Below are 21,979 nucleotides of genomic sequence, written 5' to 3'. Positions count from 1 at the left end.
AACGTTTCTTCCTTGGCACTGTCTATTTATTGTATGTCTTCGCATGGCTTATTGTATGCCTTCATAGCATTCTCTTATTGTATGTTTTCACACACTTTAGCATTCTTTCCTTGGAATGTTGTTCCTTAAAAAGCAAAACTTTTAATTAAGGATTTTTTAGAAATTCAGAATTGGAAATTTTCTGATGTGTACGTTCACATCTAAAGACCTGTTTGTTTTGGAGGGATACAAGATTTCTGAAGACTCGGCCTGTATCCTTAATTTCTTTTTTTGTTATCCTGGTGCTTAGTACATGCTCTTTATGTCATGGATATTGGCAGCTTTTTTACTGAACGCTGAGACTCTTTAATTTCAGTAAGATGGAAACTGATCAGAGGATCAAGAAGCCTGAGTTCTGACTTTCCCACTCTTGAATGTATATTTGGACAAATAATTTATCTTCATTCTCTTTTATTACATAGCCATAAAATAGGAATAAACAGTCATATCCCCATCTCTAGTATAGGACGCTATATAAATTACAATTACTGTACTTTCATCCTATAGTTCCTACTTCTGGGGAAAGTGAAAGCCACTGGCTACTCCAGCATGAACTTTAACTTTCTATGCTCTGACCTCAACATCTTCATCTCTCCCTTGTATAGAAATTTATCCATATTTGGACCTCTTCTTTTCTCTCAATGTGAATGAGGTATATCTTTATATTTAGGATTATTCTTATCGTCCTTTGCCTTTGACTCCATCACCTTTGACCTTTAGCAGAATTTGACTCCAGTGGTCAACTTCAGTTTGACTAGATTCTTTCTCCCTTCTATACAGTGATCTCTGTACAGTGATCTGTATACATTAAAAAGTTAATAGTCTCACCCTCTTAAGGTAACGGATGTTAACTTTGCTGTATCCTTTCATTTTTTATGCTTTGTAGAATTGCATGTTTTTGTGTGTATGATATTTTCTTCCTTTTTATAAAAATGGAATTACAAAGTACGTATTATACTGCAGCTTGCTGTTGTCACTTAAAATATCTCATCGGCATATATGTTTAATTTTCTCTTGGGCAACAGTATACTATTTCACAGAATGAAATATTCAATAGATCCAATTACAAGTTTTGATGTTGATCTCTATTCATATTTTCATATTTGCTCCAGTTATCCACAGTGCTGTGCAGTAAGTACTTGCCTGTAAGCCTTACACATTGGAGCTTTTATTTTAATTGACTATATTTGAAGGCAGGAGGAGAAGGGGACAACAGAGGATGAGATGGTTGGATGGCATCAATGGACATGAATTTGAGTAAACTCTGGGAGTTGGTGTTAGACAGGGAGGCCTGGTGTGCTACAGTCCATGGGGTTGCAAAGAGTCAGACACGACTGAGCGACTGAAGTGAACTGATGTTCCTAAGAGTGGAAATGCTAGATCGAGGGGTATGCATCTTTTAAAATTCAATAAATACTGTGAAATTACTTTCCCAAATAGTTGTAGTCACTCATCTTTTAAAAAATCAGTGTTTGTTTTTTAACTCACTTTCTCTAAAACAGTAGTGATCTTTTTGCTAGTTGCATTGATGAAAGATATCTCACTGTTGCTTTGGTTTTGATTATGTATTAATTGGCTAATTGTGTTTCCTCTTAAGTGAGTTACCTGTTAATAGACTCAGCCTGGTTTTGCTGGATTCCTTCCCCTCTCCTTGACAGTTGGTAGGACCTCTCTATGTTAGGATTATCATCTCCTCAACATGTCGTCTGAATGTTGCCTCTCAGTCTCTGATTTTCTTAAATTTGTTTAAAGACATTGTTGCCATATTGAGTATTTTAAAGGTGGTCAGCCTGTAAGAAGTAGATACTTGTCCTACTAGATATTAAATTTTACTGATTAGTCAGTGAGAACAGTATGATACTGATACAGAAATAGACAACTATAGCAGAATAGAGTGCCCAAGAGCAGACCCAAGTGTATTTAGCATCTTAAAATATGATGAAGGGGCATTGGAGGAAAGAATGGAGTATTTAACTACTTGTTTTAGATAATTGACTCTCTGCATATGAGAAAATACTCTTCACACCTTGTACAAAAAAATGAATAAATTTCAGACGAATAAGTGAACCAGATTAAAAATAGGTTCTTTTCCTTTCCTCTTCCTATAGTACCCTCTGCTTATCTCTGTCAGAGATTTATATTACATTAAAAATACCCATTTATTTGTATTTTTTCTTCGTTAGATTGTAAATTCCACAAAGGCAAGAACTGTGTCTTGTTAATTGTATCTCCCCTGCATGCATGTAATGTTAGCACCTAGTACATTATTTATATATATATATATATATATGGAATTAGTGAGTGATTTAATTTGTCCCTCTTTTGTTCTGTATTCTATTTGCCACTCCCAAGAAAATTATCTACAGAATAAAATGTATTATAGAAAGCTGTTCACTTTAGCTGTAAACTTACAGTAGTGATATAATCAAAAGAGGCCTGGAGCCTGGATTAGGATAGTTGGTAGGGTTAGAAGTAGATGGACTTCACAGATTTAGTAGGAAATAGACTTAACAATGGAGAAGGCAATGGCACCCCACTCCAGTACTCTTGCCTGGAAAATCCCGTGGATGGAGGAGCCTGGTAGGGTGCAGCCCATGGGGTCAGGAAGAGTCGGACATGACTGAGTGACTTCACTTTCACTTTTCACTTTCATGCATTGGAGAAGGAAATGGCAACCCACTCCAGTGTTCTTGCCTGGAGAATCCCGGGAATGAGGGAGCCTGGTGGGCTGCCATCCTATGAGGTCGCACAGAGTCGGACACGACTGAAGCGACTTAGCGGCAGCAGACTCAACAAAACCCTGATGATTTAGTTGAATGTTGTAGTGAACAATAAAGCAGAAAGCATAAAAGAATGACTTAGAGACAGTCACTGGGATATGCTGTAGAAGAAAAGGGCCTTTTTTTCCTACGTGAGATTATTACTTGTCTGCCTTTTTGGATGCGTTTTGTCTTCCTAACACTAAAACCCTATTGCGAGTATAGTTCATTTTATTTTCTCTTGCAAATCTCCTTTTGTGTTTTCTGCTTCTTGCTTTTCCCAGTTGCTGAATTCTGTCTTAACTGCACCTACTGTACCTCTGAGGACAAGGCAGCGGGTAAATGTGAATAGTCAGAGGCAGAACTCTCTTAGCAGGCAGGATAGGAAAGCAAGGAACACTTAAGTACTTATGTTTTATTCTGTCTCAAGGATGGTTGTATACTGTAGAAGAGACACGTGATGTACACTGAAAGATTGGAAGGGAAGGAGTTCGTGGAGTTTTGGGTTTGTTAAGGGAAGCACAAAGCATATGAGGATGAATGTAGAAATAAGTGGTGACTCTTGGAACCTAAGTTTTAAATGGTGACGGTGGGTGGAAAAAATGTTAGGATGATTATTTTTTAGCTGATATTGATAGATGGTATACTCAGACTCTAGGATTCTGGTATGGCAAGAATAGAGTACTTTCAAGAAAGGAGAGCTTTTGATGTAAAAGCCTTTGATCTATTTATACTCTGTGTGGTACCAAAAAAAATCCTGATTGGTACCTAGTAAATGTTTATTGGAGAATAAGTTTTGCTTTATGACTTTCTATGTATAAATATTAGATTCTAGTTTTAATAGATTTTTTTTTAATTTGAAAAGTTTCTGTGTTTGCTACTATACTCAGAGTACTTCTTTTAAAGTTAGAGCTATGGATTTCTTCTCCATATCCATTGCCAATTTTAACAACATGTTTAGGTTAACAAAATTTTACTACATTAAATTACTCTGTTCTAACATTCTTGACAGTCTGTTAAATATTAGACCTTGTAAATACAGCAACTAAACCATAGACCATAATTTAAAATACATTGTTTTCCTGATTTTCAAGGATTAACAAAATGAAATGTTTCTTTTATTTAACACAATTGCCCATGCTTATAATTTTAATGTATAATAATAAGAATGTGAATTTTCTCAAGACTTTTAAATCTTAATGTCAGCTCAGTAATAAACTTGAAATAGTAACAGTCTTCTATAATAAAATCACCTTAAAGACATTATAACTGGCATTTAAATATATTCTGTTTACTAACCTTCTTGTTAAATGCTGTACTCTGGAGAAGGTATCATTATTATGGTTATATAGATAAGAAAGTAAAGTACCAAAAGAATTAATTTTTCAAAAGCCACTTATAACCCACAGTTAGAATTTGAATACAGGTCTTTCTAAGTACAAAACCTTCTTTCCACTATGTTTAGCTTTCACTCACTGTATAACATAACTATGCAACATAACAATATACTCATGTATGTGTAATACATATCTAGAAAATAACAAAGAAGTAGTCTAGAAAATAGCGAAAAGTTACGACAGACATAGTCTATAATCTAACAACCCAGATTGCATTTTGTTGTCTACTCCTTGTTTTATCTTTTTTGATATACATGCACTGTAAAGGGACACTGTTGTTTTTATTTACATTGTTGTACACTACTTCACTCTGACATTAGATGTGTGGATTTTCCACACATCTAGCAATTCTCCCACACCAGCTGGGTGTCCTCTAATTTAACTCAATTCTGATACTGTCCACCTGGAGAAGGTATCAAATCTCACAGGTTAAGGGTTCAGTCCTTCAAGATGTCCCCACTATATACTCCCCAAAGCAAAGTCCATGTTGTTACTTGTGCTTCTGACCTCCAGGCTGTAGATGAGAGATTTCTACCACCCTCTCCTCAAATTCAGTTTCTTTGCTAAAGCAGCTCACAGAACTCAGGAACAGCCCAGTGAAATAGATGTGAAGGCTAGGCACGGAGCGTCATGCCCACTCCCAGGATGTACCACTCTCCCCGCACCTCCACTTGTTCGTCAGCCTAGGTGCTCTGTAAAACCCCATGCTGAGTTTTTATGAAGGCCTCACAACTTAAGCATGATTGCTTAGATTGATTAAATAATTGGCCATTGATTTTTTTTTTAATTGAAGCATAGTTGATTTACAGTGCTGTGTTAGTTGCTGGTGTATAGCAATGTGATTCAGGTAGACGCATACATACACACACACACACATATATATACATATTCTTTTCCATAATGTTTTATTATAGAATATTGAATATAGTTCCATGTGCTATGGAGTAGGGCCTTATTGTTTATTTTATAAACAATAGTTTGTATGTGCTATTCCCAAACTCCTAATTTATCCCTCTCCCACCTCCTTTCCCCTTCGGTAACCATACCTGCGTTTGTTTCCTATGTATGTGAGTGAGTCTGTTTCTGCTTTGAAAATAAGTTCATTTGTGTTACATTTTGGATTCCACAGATGAGCGATACCATATGGTGCTTGTCTTTCTCTGTCTGACTGACTTCACTTAATATGATAATCTCTACATCCATCTACATTACTGCAAATATTATCTCATGCTTTTAAGGGCTGAGTAGTATTCCATCATGTATATATACCACATCTTCTTTGTCCTTTCAGCTGTCAGTGGACATTGAGGTTGCTTCCGCAGTTATAAACAGTACTGCTATAAACATTGAGGGTGTATGTATCTGTTCAGATCATCATTTCCCCCAGATATATGCCCAGGGGTGGGGTTGCTGGGTGATATGGATGTTGGTGATTTATTCAATTTCCAGTTCCTTTCCCTGGAGGTCACGAGTGAGGGCTCTGGGGGTAAGGGTGTGGGACTGAAAGTTCTGATACTGTACTCTTGATTGGTTCCCCAGGCAACCAGCCCCCATCCTTAGGTTTCCTAGAGGTTTTCCAGAAGTCACCTTATAAACTTTGGTGTGGCTGAAAGGAACTTGTTATAAATAACAAAAGACACCTTTATCTTGTCATTTGGGAAATTCCAATTTTTTTTTTAACTTCTGTATTTTAATTGGAGGCTAATTACTTTACAATATTGTAGTGGTTTTTGCCATACATTGACACGAATCAGCCATGGGTTTACATGTGTTCCTCATCCTGAACCCCCCTCCCACCTCCCTCCCTAACCCATCCCTCTGAGTCATCCCAGTGCACCAGCTCTGAGCACCCTGTCTCATGCATCAAGTCTGGGCTGACGATCTGTTTCACATATGATAAAATACATGTTTCAGTGTTATTCTCTCAGATCATCCCACCCTTGCCTTCTCCCACAGAGTCCAAAAGACTTCTATACATCTGTTTCCTTTTGCTGTCTCGCGTATAGGGTTATCGTTACCATTTTTCTAAATTCCAATGGTTTTAAGAAATTCTCTGCTCTATTCCCAAAATATATATATTTCTTATTATAAACCAAAATATTACAAACCCATCAGAGTTTGTATCTAAAATTAGTTCTCCTCTGTTTATGTATACCTAAGAAAAGTCTTGACTGGTTCAAGATGAAATAAGGAAAATATAGTGATGATGAAGATGAATTTATTTAACATAAATGACTCTTATATGAAATGTTGGTAAAACTGTGGTCTGCTGTAGGTTGACAATAATGATGTTATTTTTCACTTTTAAAGACAACATCAAAGCAATGATAATCCCATGTTTTTCCCTGTTCCAGTTGTTAGAAGATTTATTTACTACTCTATGAAATTTTTAAGACTTATTGCTGCTGGTTAGACTTATTGCTGACAGTGCTGCTGGTCATCTTACATAGCTTCTTGTTAACTAACAGAAAAATATTTAATCTGATGCTGTTTGACCTTGCTGTATGTTAAGTACATTGATTTTTCACTTGAGTACATTTTATATTTTCATTCCTAGTACCTGGTTATGGATTATTATGTTGGTGGGGATTTGCTTACTCTACTCAGCAAATTTGAAGATAGATTGCCTGAAGACATGGCTCGATTTTACTTGGCTGAGATGGTGATAGCAATTGATTCAGTTCATCAGCTGCATTATGTACACAGGTGAGTAAGATGCAGTGAAGGAGTGGATTATATAAATGTCAGAAGAGATGTTTTTGTAAGAAAGTGATCATTTTGATGACCGTGGGATGATTTCTTCTTTGTAAACTGTTTGATAGGTATAATGATTTATTTTAAAAATTTCCTACAAATGTGTTATTTTGTATATAGTTTAAGATGAAATGAAAAGAAAAAGGCCATTTACAAAATGACTTTTATATAGGCCTGTTTTTATGCCTGTTTTCAGATGTTAAAAATCTCTATTTAAACATCTCATAATTTATGTGTAATAAAAAATGTTAAAACTTATTGGATGGTTTAAAAGGCAGCCTCACATTTTAAAAGGAAAGAAAGTAGGAAATCCTCCCAGAGTTATTGGTGACTTAATCATTCAGATGAGAAAATCTTTTGAGTTGTGCAAAATGTGGGAGAGCAAAGTCACTAAGGAGAGGCAGGTAAAGGGATCTTGGCGTGTTAGAAAGAACAACCATTTACTAAGACAGCGGCTTGAAAACTTCAGGATATACATCAGAGTCACGTGGAGTGCTGTTAAAACTCCAGAGTTTCTGATCTAGTAGGTTGGATGGGGCTGGAGAATTGGCATCTCTAGACCAGCAGCAGTTATCAATAGCATCACCTGAAAAGGTGTCAGTTAGTTAGTTTTAGTCACTAAGTTGTGTCCAACTCTTCAACCCCATAAGTCGGACCTGATTGGCGACTAAACTAACTAACTAACACCTTGTCAGGTGAGGCTACTGATACTGCTGCTGGTCTAGTGACCTCACTTTGGATAACTTATGCTAAGATAGCAATGGGTGTTTCTTTTGAGTGGCAAGTGATAAGTGTAATCTCTGTGAAGAACAGGAATGGGGGAAGAAAAAAATTTTTCCTGCCTCAATGTTTATTTTGATGTAGGTATCTTATGTTATGGATATCTTATGATGATTGATTTAATTAGTAATGAAGTTTTAGGACATCATTAAAATAATATTTTGGTTAAAAATTTTTGTATTTTTCAGATCTCAATTTTACTTTTCCTATTTACATGCTTTTCTCTGTTGATATCTGATAATCACAAATTTTATTGAAAACTAAAACATGAGCACACTTTAAAAATGGTAAAGCACAATGCAGTTTTTAAGATGGTACTGTGGTCTCCAGAGTGAATTATAGTATAAGAACCCAAAGTGCTTTTTTGTTGCTTAAGCAGTAATCCCAAGATTTTGACTAAGGACTGTCATTTAAAAATACTTTAGGATATAATTTCATCGAACATTTAAAGAACGCTAGTCTTAGACTTGTGGAGTTTAGAGAAACTTTACTTGGCTCACATCTAAATTTTCAACAAGGAATGATCATTTCTGAAAATAATGCATCCAGATACAGAGATAGTAAGTATAAGGTATTTCTGTTACCCTACTTTCTGCCAGGTTGTGACAGATATTCTTAACTGATCATAGGACCCTTTCCCACTGACTATATATGCAGTCTTATAATTATTCTCAACATAGCATTCTGGGTATCAACTGTTTCTGATACTGACATCTGGATTGAAATCCATTTCAACCCTCAGTGCTGCTTGAGTACCAGGCTGGGTTTAGAAAAGGCAGGAAAACCAGAGTTCACATTGCCAACATTCGATGGATCATAGAGAAAGCAAGAGAATTCCAGAAAAACATCTACTTCTGTTTCATTGACTACTCTAAAGCCTTTGACTGTGTGGATCACAACAAACAGTGGAAAATTTTTAAAGAGGTGTTAATACACTCCATGTTACCTGTCTCCTGAGAAACCTATATACAGGTCAAGAAGCAAGAGTTAGAATCAGACCTGGAACAACGGACTGGTTCCACATTGGGAAAGGAGTACGGCAAGGCTATATATTGTCACCCTTCTTATTTAACTTCTGTACAGAGTACATCATGCAAAATCCTGGGCTGGATGAATCACAAGCTGGAATCAAGATTGCCAGGAGAAATATCAATAACCTCAGATATGCAGATGACACCACCCTTATGGCAGAAAGCAAAGAACTAAAGAGCCTCTTGATGAGGGTGAAAGAGGAGAGTTTAAAAGCTGGCTTAAAACTCAGCGTTCAAAAAACTAAGATCATGGCATCCAGTTTCATCATTTCCTGGCAAATAGAAGGGGAAAAAGTGGAAGGAGTGACATTTTTTTTTCTTGGGCTTCAAAATCACCACAGACGGTGACTGCAACCATGAAATTAAATGACCCTTTCTCCTTGGAAGGAAAACTATGTCCAACCTAGACAGCATATTAAAAACAGAGACATCATTTGCTGACAATGGCCCATAGAGTGAAAAGCTATGGTTTTTCCAGTGGTCATTTACAGATTTGAGAGTTGGATCAAAAAGAAGGCCGAGCACTGAAAAATTGATGTTTTCGTATTGTGGTTCTGGAGAAGACTCTTGAGAGTTCCTTGGATAACAAGGAGATCAAACCAGTCAATGCTAAAGGAAATCAATGCTGAATATTTATTGGAAGGACTAATGCTGAAGCTCCAGTACTTTGGCCACATGATGTGAATAGTGGACTCACTGGAAAGACCCTGATACTGGTAAAGATTGAAGGCAAAAGGAGTAGGGGACGGCAGAGGCTGGGTTGGTTAGATAGCATCACTGACTCCACAGACATGAATTTGAGCAAATTCTGAGAGATAGTGAAGGTCAGGGGAGCCTGGCATGCTGCAGTCCATTGGGTCACAAAAAGTCAGACATGACTTAGCTACTAAACAATAACAACTTAATGTTAAATGAATCCTATTCATTCCATTATTGGACAGCTCCAGTGTTACAGAATTTTACTTTATGGTGAGCTCAATTTCTTTTTCTCCTAATCATTGGTCCTAGTTTTGCCTTTAGAGTCAAATATAGTAATATAATTTATCTTATAGTCATCATGCTTTCTGAAGTCATCTCTTCTTTAGGTTAAATATCTAAATATTTATAGTGTCTCTGTTATCAAAATTTATATATTCTCTTTCCCACTGTCTCACACATGTACACATACGCACACATTCTCTCTTATCAACCTATGACCACTTCCATACCTCTTCTCTCTCCCTTGTCTTTCTTTTTGCTTGGCAGTGAACATGTTCAGGTACGTCAGTGCTCTTCTTAAAATGTTATTCCCATTTTCTTGATAGACTGTTTTCAGCAAGTAGTTTACTGAGGAAATATTTGTTGAGTCCTCTTTTACAAATAGCATTTTACTATTTATATGTGAAATTTTAAGTAAGTATAGCATACAGTTCTGACACTGAAGACAAGCTTCTTGTCCATTTTGGAGCACGAAATATAAGATAAATAAAATTTAGTGAAGATTTTTTTTAAAGATAAAACCAAGCTTATTTTAAAGTGTATATGGAAAGGCCACAGAACAAAAATAGCTAAAATGGTTTTGAAGAGGGAGAATAAAGTAAAAAGAATCACTGTAGCTGATATTAAGACATACTATATTGTTGTCTTAAGCAAGACTCTGGTAATGGTGGAGGAATAAGCACATAGATCAGTAGATAGAATAGAGAACCCAGTCATAGACTGACACCAATCACTCCCAGCTGATTCTGACAAGTTGCAAAAGCAGTTCAATGGCGGAAACATAGTACGAAGTAAAGGAAGACACATTTGAGATGAATGAATCTCTTCAGTGAAATAGATAACATAAAAGATCTATTGTTGTTGTTCATTCGTTTAATCATATCCACCTCTTTTGTGACCTCATGGACTGTAGCACACAAGGTTCCTCTGTCCCTAGTGATGTCCAGGCAAGAATAGTGGATTCGGTTGCCATTTCCTTCTCCAGTGGGTCTTCCCAGATCAGAGATCAAACCTGTGTCTCCTATGTCAGCAGTCAGATTCTTTTCCACTGAACCACCAGGAAAGCCCAAAGGAACTATATGTGTGTGTATGTGTGTGTGTGTGTGTATGCAAATGAGCTAATATAAACAGTACATGTAATGAATGATCACTTGGTAATTTGTTGTATGCTGTGTTAAAGTATAGAATAGTGTACTGATCAAATTATTTACTTTTATATTTGCCTTATGGCAACCCACTCCACTGTGCTTGCCTGGAGAATTCCATGGACAGAGGAGCCTGGTAGGTTACAGTCTATAGGGGTTGCAAAGAGTTGAACATGATTGGAAGTGACTAATACTTTTTCTCCATAGTTTTTAAGCTTCTGGAGGTAGAGACTATGATGTTTTCCTTATTGTGTTTAATAGATAAATTTTATTATGTATCTCTGGAGGTTTCCTTCCTCTAGACAGGAAACCTTGTGTTTGTTTCAAAGTCGTCTTACTGGATGTGGGTTAGTTGGTTTTTGCAATATAGTATTCCCATTGTCAAATCATACTTTAGGAACAGTTACTATTGCATCTATTATTTAGACTATACATAAACTTAAAAAATAGTCAAATCAGTGATTGTGTTATGTCCACTGGATTGTATTTCCTCACAGTGTAGTAATTTATCTACATGTTTATTCTTTCCTTTTCTTTCTCCTATCATTCCACAGTGGATTTCGGTAGTTTAAAGTGCATCCAATAAAACAGTGGCAGAATATTTGTATGAGTAAAGAATCATGAGATAGAACTTATAATTAAAGATGAAGAACCTAAATCAGGAAAAAATAACCAATAAGCAGCAGTTGTTGCTATGTTTTTGTGTTTTTCATGCTTGCCTTTACTTGTTTTATTTGGTATATTGCTTATTCATGTAAAAATGCTCATATTTCATATCAGACAAGAATCCTAAGGTCTCAGGCACACCAATTTTTTGTTGCATAGACTCTGTCTCTGAGGTCAAATTAGATTGGTTTTGTGGAAGCTAATGGAGTGTGTGTGCTTTCCTGTGTTTGTCTTAAATATTAAGTACTGGCTTCAACAAATCCTAGGGTGGAAAGTATTTTTTGAAGTACTCTGTCCTTACTCTAGTCCAAAAATAAAACAAGAGGCAAAAAATAATTCCCTTATTTTTCATGGATTTCTTCATCACTTCTTTTTCCTCATGGAATTTATTCAGTATTCAAGATTCATGACTATAGTTTTTATAAACCTCACCTAGTAATGTTAATACTGTTTTATGTAATATGGTTAACTCTAGGGTAAAGTATACTGATACATTACAAGAAATGGGTCATACCTATTTCTATAGAATTTTTTGAGGGAAATAACACAGAATTCAGTTTCAAAAAAGTTTTTTCATCCCTTATCCCATAAGATTTTACGAAGGATAGGTATGTACATGCCTCCACCAGGGCTTCAGGCAGATTTCTTCTCTTTTCAGCATGGATATGTAGTATGATTTGTCAGTTATTCCCTTGGTATATGTAAAATCATTATACTTTTATAATGAAATAGAAATACTTTGAAGCCCAAGGCTAATAAAAAACTCCCTTCAGTCTCCTACAGGTCTGAGTCTCATTTGAAAACTAGAATTTTTGATACTACTAATGAAGGAGTTATTTGTATAATACCTTAAAATTACTAAAGAATAGATAGTTTTATAGTTAGAAATTGTCAGACTAGAGTTGTAGGTGAAGTTGGGATGTCAGCCATTATAGAGATCATTTTACTTAAAGATAGTCATTGTATTACAGTGCTTTTAGTATTTCAGTAACTGCAAGCAATCTGGGCCAACTTCACAACTTAAAGGGACCAGTCTCAAAAGACCACCCTTACTTCTGGCACCAATTACAGTTCGGGGGGTTCCCAAAACCACTTTCAATTTTAACAATTTTTAAGAAAGATTCAGAAAACTCACTGAAAGCTCTTCTACTTAAAGTTCCAGTTTAACACATGGAAAGGGTATAGAGTAAAATCAGCTGGGAGAAAGAAGTGCACAGGGCAGCTCTCAGAAGTACCAAACCCAGGGCTTCTGTCCTCTCCTCCTTGTGAAGTGAGGATCGCATTACTTCCCGGACGTCCATGTGACAGTACAAGTGGAGTACTGCCAATCACAGAAACTCACCTGAGCGTTTGGTTTCCAGAGTTTTGGGGATTGCTCAATCACATATTGCCTACACGACTGACCTTTCATCTTCAGCCCTTTCCTGCAGTTGAGATGATATTTTCCAGTCCCTTTCAAAGATAAAAGTGATACTACATGCACCAAACAAATTACATCATCATGAATTACATTGTTAATCTGTTTGGTGGCCCAAGGCCCCAGACAAAGATGCCCTATTGGGTATAATGTGCCAAGGTCCTCGAGGTCACCTACCAGTAGCTGCAGCAAAAGCCAGACATCTCTTTGGATAAGATTAGTTCTTCACTGCACAGGCCACTTCCTGGCCTTTAGCCAAGGCTTTTTTACAACAAAATGGTCATATTTGGGGGGTGGGGTGCTTAGATTTAGTGTAACGTTTATATAATGAACAGAGCAATAATTCTAGTGTGAGTATGTCTGTCATTTAGAGGAGCTCAGTAGGGATAAATTCAAAGAAACCAGTAATTCATCTAATAAGGCCATATTAGATGGTCTTCATATTTTTGTACTACTATGTTAATTACTTGTTTTCCCCCTTTGATCTGTTATTTTTACCATATGATAAACTTGTGCAGAACTGTTTAGCATAGAATCTAGTTGAGGGTTAGCAAAATTGAGTTCTTTCTCTAGCCGATCATTTTATTGTGTCCTGAGGAGGCTTTAACTAAATCTTCTGATACATTTATTTATTAATATCAGTATTATCAAAAGACCTACATAATATAATTGAATCTTAACAGCAAGGCCAGTGTTAACACCATATGGTGAGTCAGAAGATGCTGGCATATTACCAGGGTCCCACTGAGTTAGCAACCTATAGTCCATCATCATGTCATATGACTAAATTGTCTCCCAGAACAATGGCACTCAGGTTTGCAGAATTCCATTTGATGATGCCAGGTGCCAAAAGCAGGAAGTTGTTTCAGCAACATATGGCTTCACCCCTTGTGGTATCTTGTGTAATTGAGCTAAGAGACAATAGCATCTCTTGCTCTAAGCCTCTCACAGAGCTTCAATATAATATTGGATTCCCCTTATTACCTAATCTATTTATTTATACTTTTATCCTTAGCTATTACTTTTTCTTCTCTCCATCTGTCACTTATTCTCGCCCAAACTTTTGGTCCTTTGGGAAAAATGTTAGGTTTGACCCTGTGCTGGTCCAGATTGGCAGCAGCAGTACTAGCAGGTGCCTCCATACCAATGCATTGATGCAGTGTAGGGTTGCATAAATACAGAAATACCTATCTGAGTGACCAAGCAACCCAACAGTATTCCCTGCCAGCCTCCATTTTACCAGATGAGAAGATGGCATGACTCACCCTACCAAGTCCTTGGGAATACTGACATTAAGGTTTAAGGGCTAGAATTTCTTCTTAGGAACTATCCTTGCTTTTGGCATTTACAATTGCAGCCCTGGTGCTGAGACTCTGCGTCTGGTAGGAAGGTGAGATGAGGAGGGAAGAATTATACAGTCATACCATCATCTAATGGACAGAGGTTTGTGACATTGTACAGGAGACAGTGATCAAGAACATCCCCAAGAAAAAGAAATGTAAAAAGGCAAAATGGTTGTCTGAGGAGGTCTTGCAAATAGTTGAGAAAAGAAGAGAAGCTAAAGGCAAAAGGGAAAAGAAAAGATATACCAGTTGATTGTAGAGTTCCAGGGAAAGCAATAGGACACTGAAAGAGGAACTCCCCGGGTCAGTAGGTGCCCAATAGGCTACTGGAGATCAGTGGAGACATAACTCCAGAAAGAATGAAGGGATGGAGCCAAAGCAAAAACAATACCCAGTTGTGGATTGACTGGTGATAGAAGCAAGGTCCGATGCTGTAAAGAGCAGTATTGCATAGGAACCTGGAATGTCAGGTCCATGAATCAAGGCAAATTGGAAGTGGTCAAACAGAAGATGGCAAGAGTGAACGTCAACATTCTAGGAATCAGCGAACTAAAATGGACTGGAATGAGTGAATTTAACTCAGATGACCATTATATCTACTACTGTGGGCAGGAATCCCTCAGAAGAAATGGAGTAGCCATCATGGTCAACAAAGAGTCCGAATGCAGTACTTGGATGCAATCTCAAAAACGACAGAATGATCTCTGTTCGTTTCCAAGGCAAACCATTCAATATCACAGTAATCCAAGTCTATGCCCCAACCAGTAATGCTGAAGAAGCTGAAGTTGAACGGTTCTATGAAGACCTACAAGACCTTTTAGAACTAACACCCAAAAAAGATGTCCTTTTCACTATAGGGGACTGGAATGCAAAAGTAGGAAGTCAAGAAACACCTGGAGTAACAGGCAAATTTGGCCTTGGAATGTGGAATGAAGCAGGGCAAAGACTAATAGAGTTTTGCCAAGAAAATGCACTGGTCATAACAAACACCCTCTTCCAACAACACAAGAGAAGACTCTACACGTGGACATCACCAGATGGTCAACACCGAAATCAGATTGATTATATTCTTTGCAGCCAAAGATGGAGAAGCTCTATGCAGTCAACAAAAACAAGACCAGGAGCTGACTGTGGCTCAGATCATGAACTCCTTATTGCCAAATTCAGACTGAAATTGAAGAAAGTAGGGAAAACCACTAGACCATTCAGGTATGACCTAAATCAAATCCCTTATGATTATACAGTGGAAGTGAGAAATAGATTTAAGGGACTAGATCTGATAGACAGAGTGCCTGATGAACTATGGACGGAGGTTCGTGACATTATACAGGAGACAGGGATCAAGACCATCCCCATGGGAAAGAAATGCAAAAAAGCAAAATGGCTGTCTGAGGAGGCCTTACAAATAGCCTTGAAAAGAAGAGAAGCCAAAAGCAAAGCAGAAAAGGAAATAAATAAGCATCTGAATGCAGAGTTGCAAAGAATAGCAAGAAGAGATAAGAAAGCCTTCTTCAGCAATCAATGCAAAGAAATAGAGGAAAAGAACAGAATGGGAAAGACTAGAGATCTCTTCAAGAAAATTAGAGATACCAAGGGAACATTTCATGCAAAGATGGGCTCGATAAAGGGCAGAAATGGTATGGACCTAACAGAAGCAGAAGATATTAAGAAGTGGCAAGAATACACAGAAGAACTGTACAAAAAAGATTTTCACGACCCAGATAATCACCATGGTGTGATCACTCACCTAGGGCCAGACATCCTGGAATGTGAAGTCAAGTGGGCCTTAGAAAGCATCACTACAAACAAAGCTAGTGGAGGTGATTAAATTCCAGTTAAGCTATTTCAAATCCTGAATGATGATGCTGTGAAAGTGCTGCACTCAATATGCCAGCAAGTTTGGAAAACTCATCAGTGGCCACCAGACTGGAAAAGGTCAGTTTTCATTCCAATCCCAAAGAAAGGCAATGCCAAAGAATGCTCAAACTACCGCACAATTGTACTCACCTCACATGCTAGTAAAGTAATGCTCAAAATTCTCCAAGCCAGGCTTCAGCAGTACATGAACCATGAACTTCCAGATGTTCAAGCTGATTTTAGAAAAGGCAGAGGAACCAGATATCAAATTGCCAACATCTGCTGGATCATGGAAAAAGCAAGAGAGTTCCAGAAAAACATCTATTTCTGCTTTATTGACTATGCCAAAGCCTTTGACTGTGTGGATCACCATAAACTGTGGAAAATTCTGAAAGAAATGGGAATACCAGACCACCTGACCTGCCTCTTGAGAAACCTATATGCACGTCAGGAAGCAACTGTTAGAACTCAACATGGAACAACAGACTGGTTCCAAATAGGAAAAGGAGTACGTCAAGGCTGTATATCGTCACCCTGCTTATTTAACGTATATGCAGAGTACATCATGAGAAACACTGGGCTGGAAGAAGCACAAGCTGGAATCAAGATTGCTGGGAGAAATATCAATAACCTCAGACATGCAGATGAAACCACCCTTATGGCAGAAAGTGAAGAGGAGCTAAAAAGCCTCTTGATGAAAGTGAAAGAGGAGAGTGATAAAGTTGGCTTAAAGCTCAACATTCAGAAAACGAAGATCATGGCATCTGGTCCCATCACTTCATGGGAAATAGATGGGGAAACAGTGGAAACAGTGTCAGACTTTATTGTTTTGGGCTCCAAAATCACTGCAGATGGTGATTGCAGCCATGAAATTAAAAGTCACTTACTCCTTGGAAGAAAAGTTATGACCAACCTAGATAGCATATTGAAAAGCAGAGACATTACTTTGCCAACAAAGGTCTGTCTAGTCAAGGCTATGGTTTTTCCAGTGGTCATGTATAGATGTGAGAGTTGGACTGTGAAGAAAGCTGAGCGCCAAAGAATTGATGCTTTTGAACTGTGGTGTTGGAGAAGACTCTTGAGAGTCCCTTGGACTGCAAGGAGATCCAACCAGTCCATTCTGAAGGAGATCAGCCCTGGGATTTCTTTGGAAGGAATGATGCTAAAGCTGAAACTCCAGTACTTTGGCCACCTGATGAGCAGAGTTAACTCATTGGAAAAGACTCTGATGCTGGGCGGGATTGGGAGCAGGAGCAGAAGGGGACGATCGAGGATGAGATGGCTGGATGGCATCACTGACTCGATGGATGTGAGTCTGAGTGAACTCCAGGAGTTGGTGATGGACAGGGAGGCCTGGTGTGCTGCGATTCATGGGGTCACAAAGAGTCGGACACGACTGAGCGACTGAACTGAACTGAAGGAAAGCAAAGAGAGATAAGAAAGCCTTCCTCAGTGATCAATGCAAAGAAATAAAGGAAAATAATAGAATGGAAAAGACTAGACATCTCTTCAAGAAAATTAGAGACACCAAGGGAACATTTCATGCAAGATGGCCTCAATAAAACAAGTGGTATGGACCTAACAGAAGTGGAAGTTATTAAAAAGAGGTGGCAAGAATATACAGAAGAACTATACAAGAAAGGTCTTCGTGACCCAGATAACCACGATGCTGTGATCACCTGCCTAGAGCCAGACGTCCTGGAATGTGAAGTTAAGAGGGCCTTAGGAAGCATCACTACAAAGCTAATGGAGGTGATGGATTCCATTTGAGCTATTTGAAATCCTATAAGATCATGCTGTGAAAGTGCTGCACTCAATATGCCAGCAAATTTGGAAAACTCATCAGTGGCCACAGTTTTCATTCCAATCTCAAGGAAAGGCAATGCCAAAGAATGTTCAAACTACCGTACAATTGCACTCATCTCACACACTAGCAAAGTAACGCTTAAAATTCTTCAAGCCAGGCTTCAACCGTACATGAACCGTGAACTTCCAAATGTTGAAGCTGGATTTAGAAAAGGCAGAGGACCCAGAGATAAATTGCCAACATTCGTTGGATCATCAAAAAAGCAAAGAGTTCCAGAAAAACATCTGTTTCTGCTTTATTGACTACGCCAAAGACTTTGACTGTGTGAATCACAACAAACTGTGGAAAATTCTTCAAGAGATGGTCTGAAAATTCTTCAGACCACCTGACCTGCCTCTTGAGAAATCTGTATGCAGGTCAAGAGTCAACAGTTAGAACTGGATGTGGAACAGCAGACTGGTTCCAAATCAGGAGAGGAGAACATCAAGGCTGTATATCACCACCCTGCTTATTGAACTTATATGCAGAATACATCATGCAAAATGCTGGGCTGGATGAAGCTCAAGCTGGAATCAAAATTGCTGGGAGAAATATCAATAACCTCAGATAAGCAGATGACAACACCCTTATAGCAGAGAGCAAAGAACCAAAGAGCCTCTTAATGAAAGTGAAAGAGGAGAGTGAAAAAGTTGGCTTAAAGCTCAACATTCAGAAAACTAAAATCATGGCATCTGGTCTCATCACTTCATGGCAAATAAATGGGAAACAGTGGAAACAGTGAGAGACTTCATTTTCCTGGGCTCCAAAATCACTGCAGATGGTGACTGGAGCCATGAAATTAAAAGATGCTTACTCCTTGGGAGAAAAGCTATGAACAACCTAGACAGTGTATTAAAAAGCAGAGACATTACTTTGTCAACAAAGGTCCGTTTAGTCAAGGCTATGATTTTCCCAGTGGTCATGTGTGGATGTGAGAGTTGGACTATAAGGAAGGCTGAGTGCTGAAGAATTGATGCTTTTGAACTGTGTTGTTGGAGAAGACTCTTGAGAGTCCCTTGGACTGCAAGGAGATCCAAGCAGTCCATCCTAAAGGAAATTAGTCCTGAATATTCATTGGAAAGACTGATGCTGAAGCTGAGACTCCAATACTTTAGCCACCTCATGCGAAGAGCTGACTCACTGGAAAAGACCCTGATGCTGGGAAAGATTGAGGGCAGGAGGAGAAGGGGACAACAGAGGATGAGATGGTTGGATGGCATCACTGACTCAATGGACATGGGTTTGGGTGGACTCCGGAGTTGGTGGTGGACAGGGAGGCCTTGCGTGCTGCTGTTCATGGGGTCGCAAAGAGTCAGACACGACTGAGCGACTGAACTGAACTGAACCATCCTCCTCCTTCATGTCCTCTTCCCCTAAGAAAGTGAGGTATCACAGATTTACTTGTTATGTATTGCTGGTGAAATAATTTTCTTTTTATCACTAAGAAGGCTTTTGTTTTGCCTTGAAACTAACTTTGTATTGTAAAATGCAAGTATACCAGGCTTTGGTAGGCATATTCCTCTGAATTTTTGCATCTTGTTTTTATGCTTTTCATTTTGAGCCTCTCTTTAGTATATGGCAGTTAGTTGTTCTACTTGCTAATCCAGGAAAAAAAATCAATGACTGTTATTAGTGATTATTTTTGTGCTTTCATTACTTGTTTCAAGAAATGTGTTGATTTTTACAATATGATTTTTGAATTTAATAAAAACAGTGAAGTTAGTAAGTTTTGAAATGGATTCTGATGAAGACAGAAGTGCCTAGACAACATAACAGTGTATAAATACATTTTAAAGTAATTTTATATTATTTTAGTAGTACCATCTGTTCGAGAATTATTTGAAGAAACTTCAGCCAGAAGAATGCAGAATATGGCTAGCCATTTTCTTGCAAGTTGGTGGCTGATTTCATTGTAAAACAGAACATGCTGGGTTTTGGCTCAGTTGGTCTCACTTCTGCTTCATGGTATCTGAAACCAACACAGAGTTCTGATAGGTGTTAAGTGAACTTTGTGGAATATCATGAAATATTGATATATCTTACTACATTATATAAAGTAGGAACCATTATGTTATCAACAAATATGACTATTGTGTGTATATAAAAATAGTATCATCATATACTTATTAAAAAGAAAAGTCTGTTAAACTATTTGATTACTCATTAGCATCTTATGTAAATAATTATGTGGTATTTTAAAATAGATAAGTTTTGGCCATTAACTTGCTATTTTCTGCCTATTTCTCATTATTTAATTTTAGCAATAGAAATACTTTGGTTAATCTGAGATATATATTCGGTAACCCTAGCACCAAGCACAATCTGTGGTACATAGTGATTATTCAGTTGTTAGCTGATTAAGTGATTAATAAGAACTGTAGAAGAACATTGACTAGGTAAATGTTAGGGCTTCCCTGCAGCTCAGCTGGTAAAGAATCTGCCTGCAATGCAGGAGACCCTGGCTCAATTCCTGGGTCAGGAAGATCCCCTGTAGAAGGAATCGTCTATTCACTCCAGTATTCTTGGCCTTCCCTGATGGCTCAGACAGTGAAGAATACCCCTGCATTGCAGGAGACCTGGGTTCCATCCCTGGGTTGGGAAGATCCCCTGGAGCAGGGAAAGACTACCTACTCCAGTGTTCTTGCCTGGAAAATCCCATGGACAGAGGAGCCTGCCAGGCTGCATACAATCCACGGGATTGCAGAGGGTGGGGTGGGACACGACTGAGCCACCTTCACTTTTAAGCATAAATAAGCCTTTATTCATAGTGCTAGGGCATGAGATGCTTTCAAGGAATATACTGCTTGTTATGGAATGAGGATGTGTTCCCCACACCTTCAGTTCATATGATGAAGCTCTTAGTTCCCAGTATGTCTTTAGGAAGTGATTAGGTTAGATGATGTCATTAAGATAGGGTCCTCATGATGGGATTAGTGAAAGAAGGTAGCAGAGTGTGCTCCCCTCTCCCCGAGTCTGTGAGCACACCAAGGAAAGGCCGTGTGAGGACAGAACTGGAGGGCAGCCATCTGCATGCCAGGAAAATAGTCCTAACTGCAAGCCAAACCCTGTTGGACGTTGATCTTGGACTTCCCAACCTCTTTCACTGCGAGAAAATAAATTTCTTTTGTTTAAGCCACCCAGTTTATGGTATTTATCATGGCAGCTCAAGCTGACTTAGACATTGCCTTAGGAAGGAAAGGCAGATTTTATAGAGCTTTAGCAAGTGAGGTCATGTGGAGGGAATATGGGGAGAGCTACCTCATTTAATTGTGCTTTGCTTTATTATACGTCAAATGCACTATGCTTTTTGTAGATTGAAGTTTTATGGCAACCTTGCATTGGAAGATGATGGTTATCATTTTTAAGTAATAAAGCATTTTTAAATTCAAGTATGTACATTGTTTTTTAAGACATACAGCATAATGCTGGACTCACTAGACTACATTATAGTGCAAACATAATTTTATATGCACTGGGAAACCAGAAACTTCATGTGACTTGCTTTATTGCTGATAAGCTTGATTGCAGTGGTCTGGAACCTAACCTGCAATATTTCTGAGGTGTACCTGTAGTGTCAAAGGCTGATCTCAGAAGAGAAAGCAGTTATTCTGCAGTTTAGGAGTTGGCGATTGGCCAGTTGGGATTTTAACCAGAGGAGTGGAGGTAAAGATCATGGGCAAAAGGGGATGTGAGAAATGACTGAGCTGGGAGGGACAAGGACATAGGAGGTCCACTGATGAAAGAAAATCACATACCATTGACTGTTACACAGTTTTAAGTTCTTCTCCTTAGTGATACATTGTTTAAGTACAATATAAATATGTGTTAAAAAGATTATCTTAATATAACAACAATAAGGAGCATAAAATAATAAGCCTATAAATTTTCTCAAGGTAGTTTTCAGGGTTGGGCCTTAAAAAAAGAAGCTTTTTATTTTAACACCATTTTAGATTCACAGGAAATTGCA

At 38.1% G+C, this 21,979-nt stretch overlaps 1 protein-coding gene across 12 annotated transcripts in view; it reads left to right on the top strand.

Moving 5' to 3' along the window:
• The window catches only part of CDC42BPA (CDC42 binding protein kinase alpha), a 304,528-nt gene that overhangs the window by 119,991 nt on the left and 162,558 nt on the right, over positions 1-21,979 (top strand). For all 12 annotated transcript variants that reach the window (XM_069545455.2, XM_069545451.2, XM_069545454.2 and 9 more), the window contains exon 5: positions 6,753-6,901. In XM_069545455.2, coding sequence (XP_069401556.1) covers positions 6,753-6,901 — 149 coding nt within the window. The remainder of the gene's footprint in view (positions 1-6,752; positions 6,902-21,979) is intronic.

The sequence above is a fragment of the Ovis canadensis genome, chromosome 12 (assembly GCF_042477335.2).
Source record: "Ovis canadensis isolate MfBH-ARS-UI-01 breed Bighorn chromosome 12, ARS-UI_OviCan_v2, whole genome shotgun sequence".
Classification (NCBI taxonomy): domain Eukaryota; kingdom Metazoa; phylum Chordata; class Mammalia; order Artiodactyla; family Bovidae; genus Ovis; species Ovis canadensis.
This window is presented reverse-complemented; position numbering and strand designations above follow the sequence as displayed.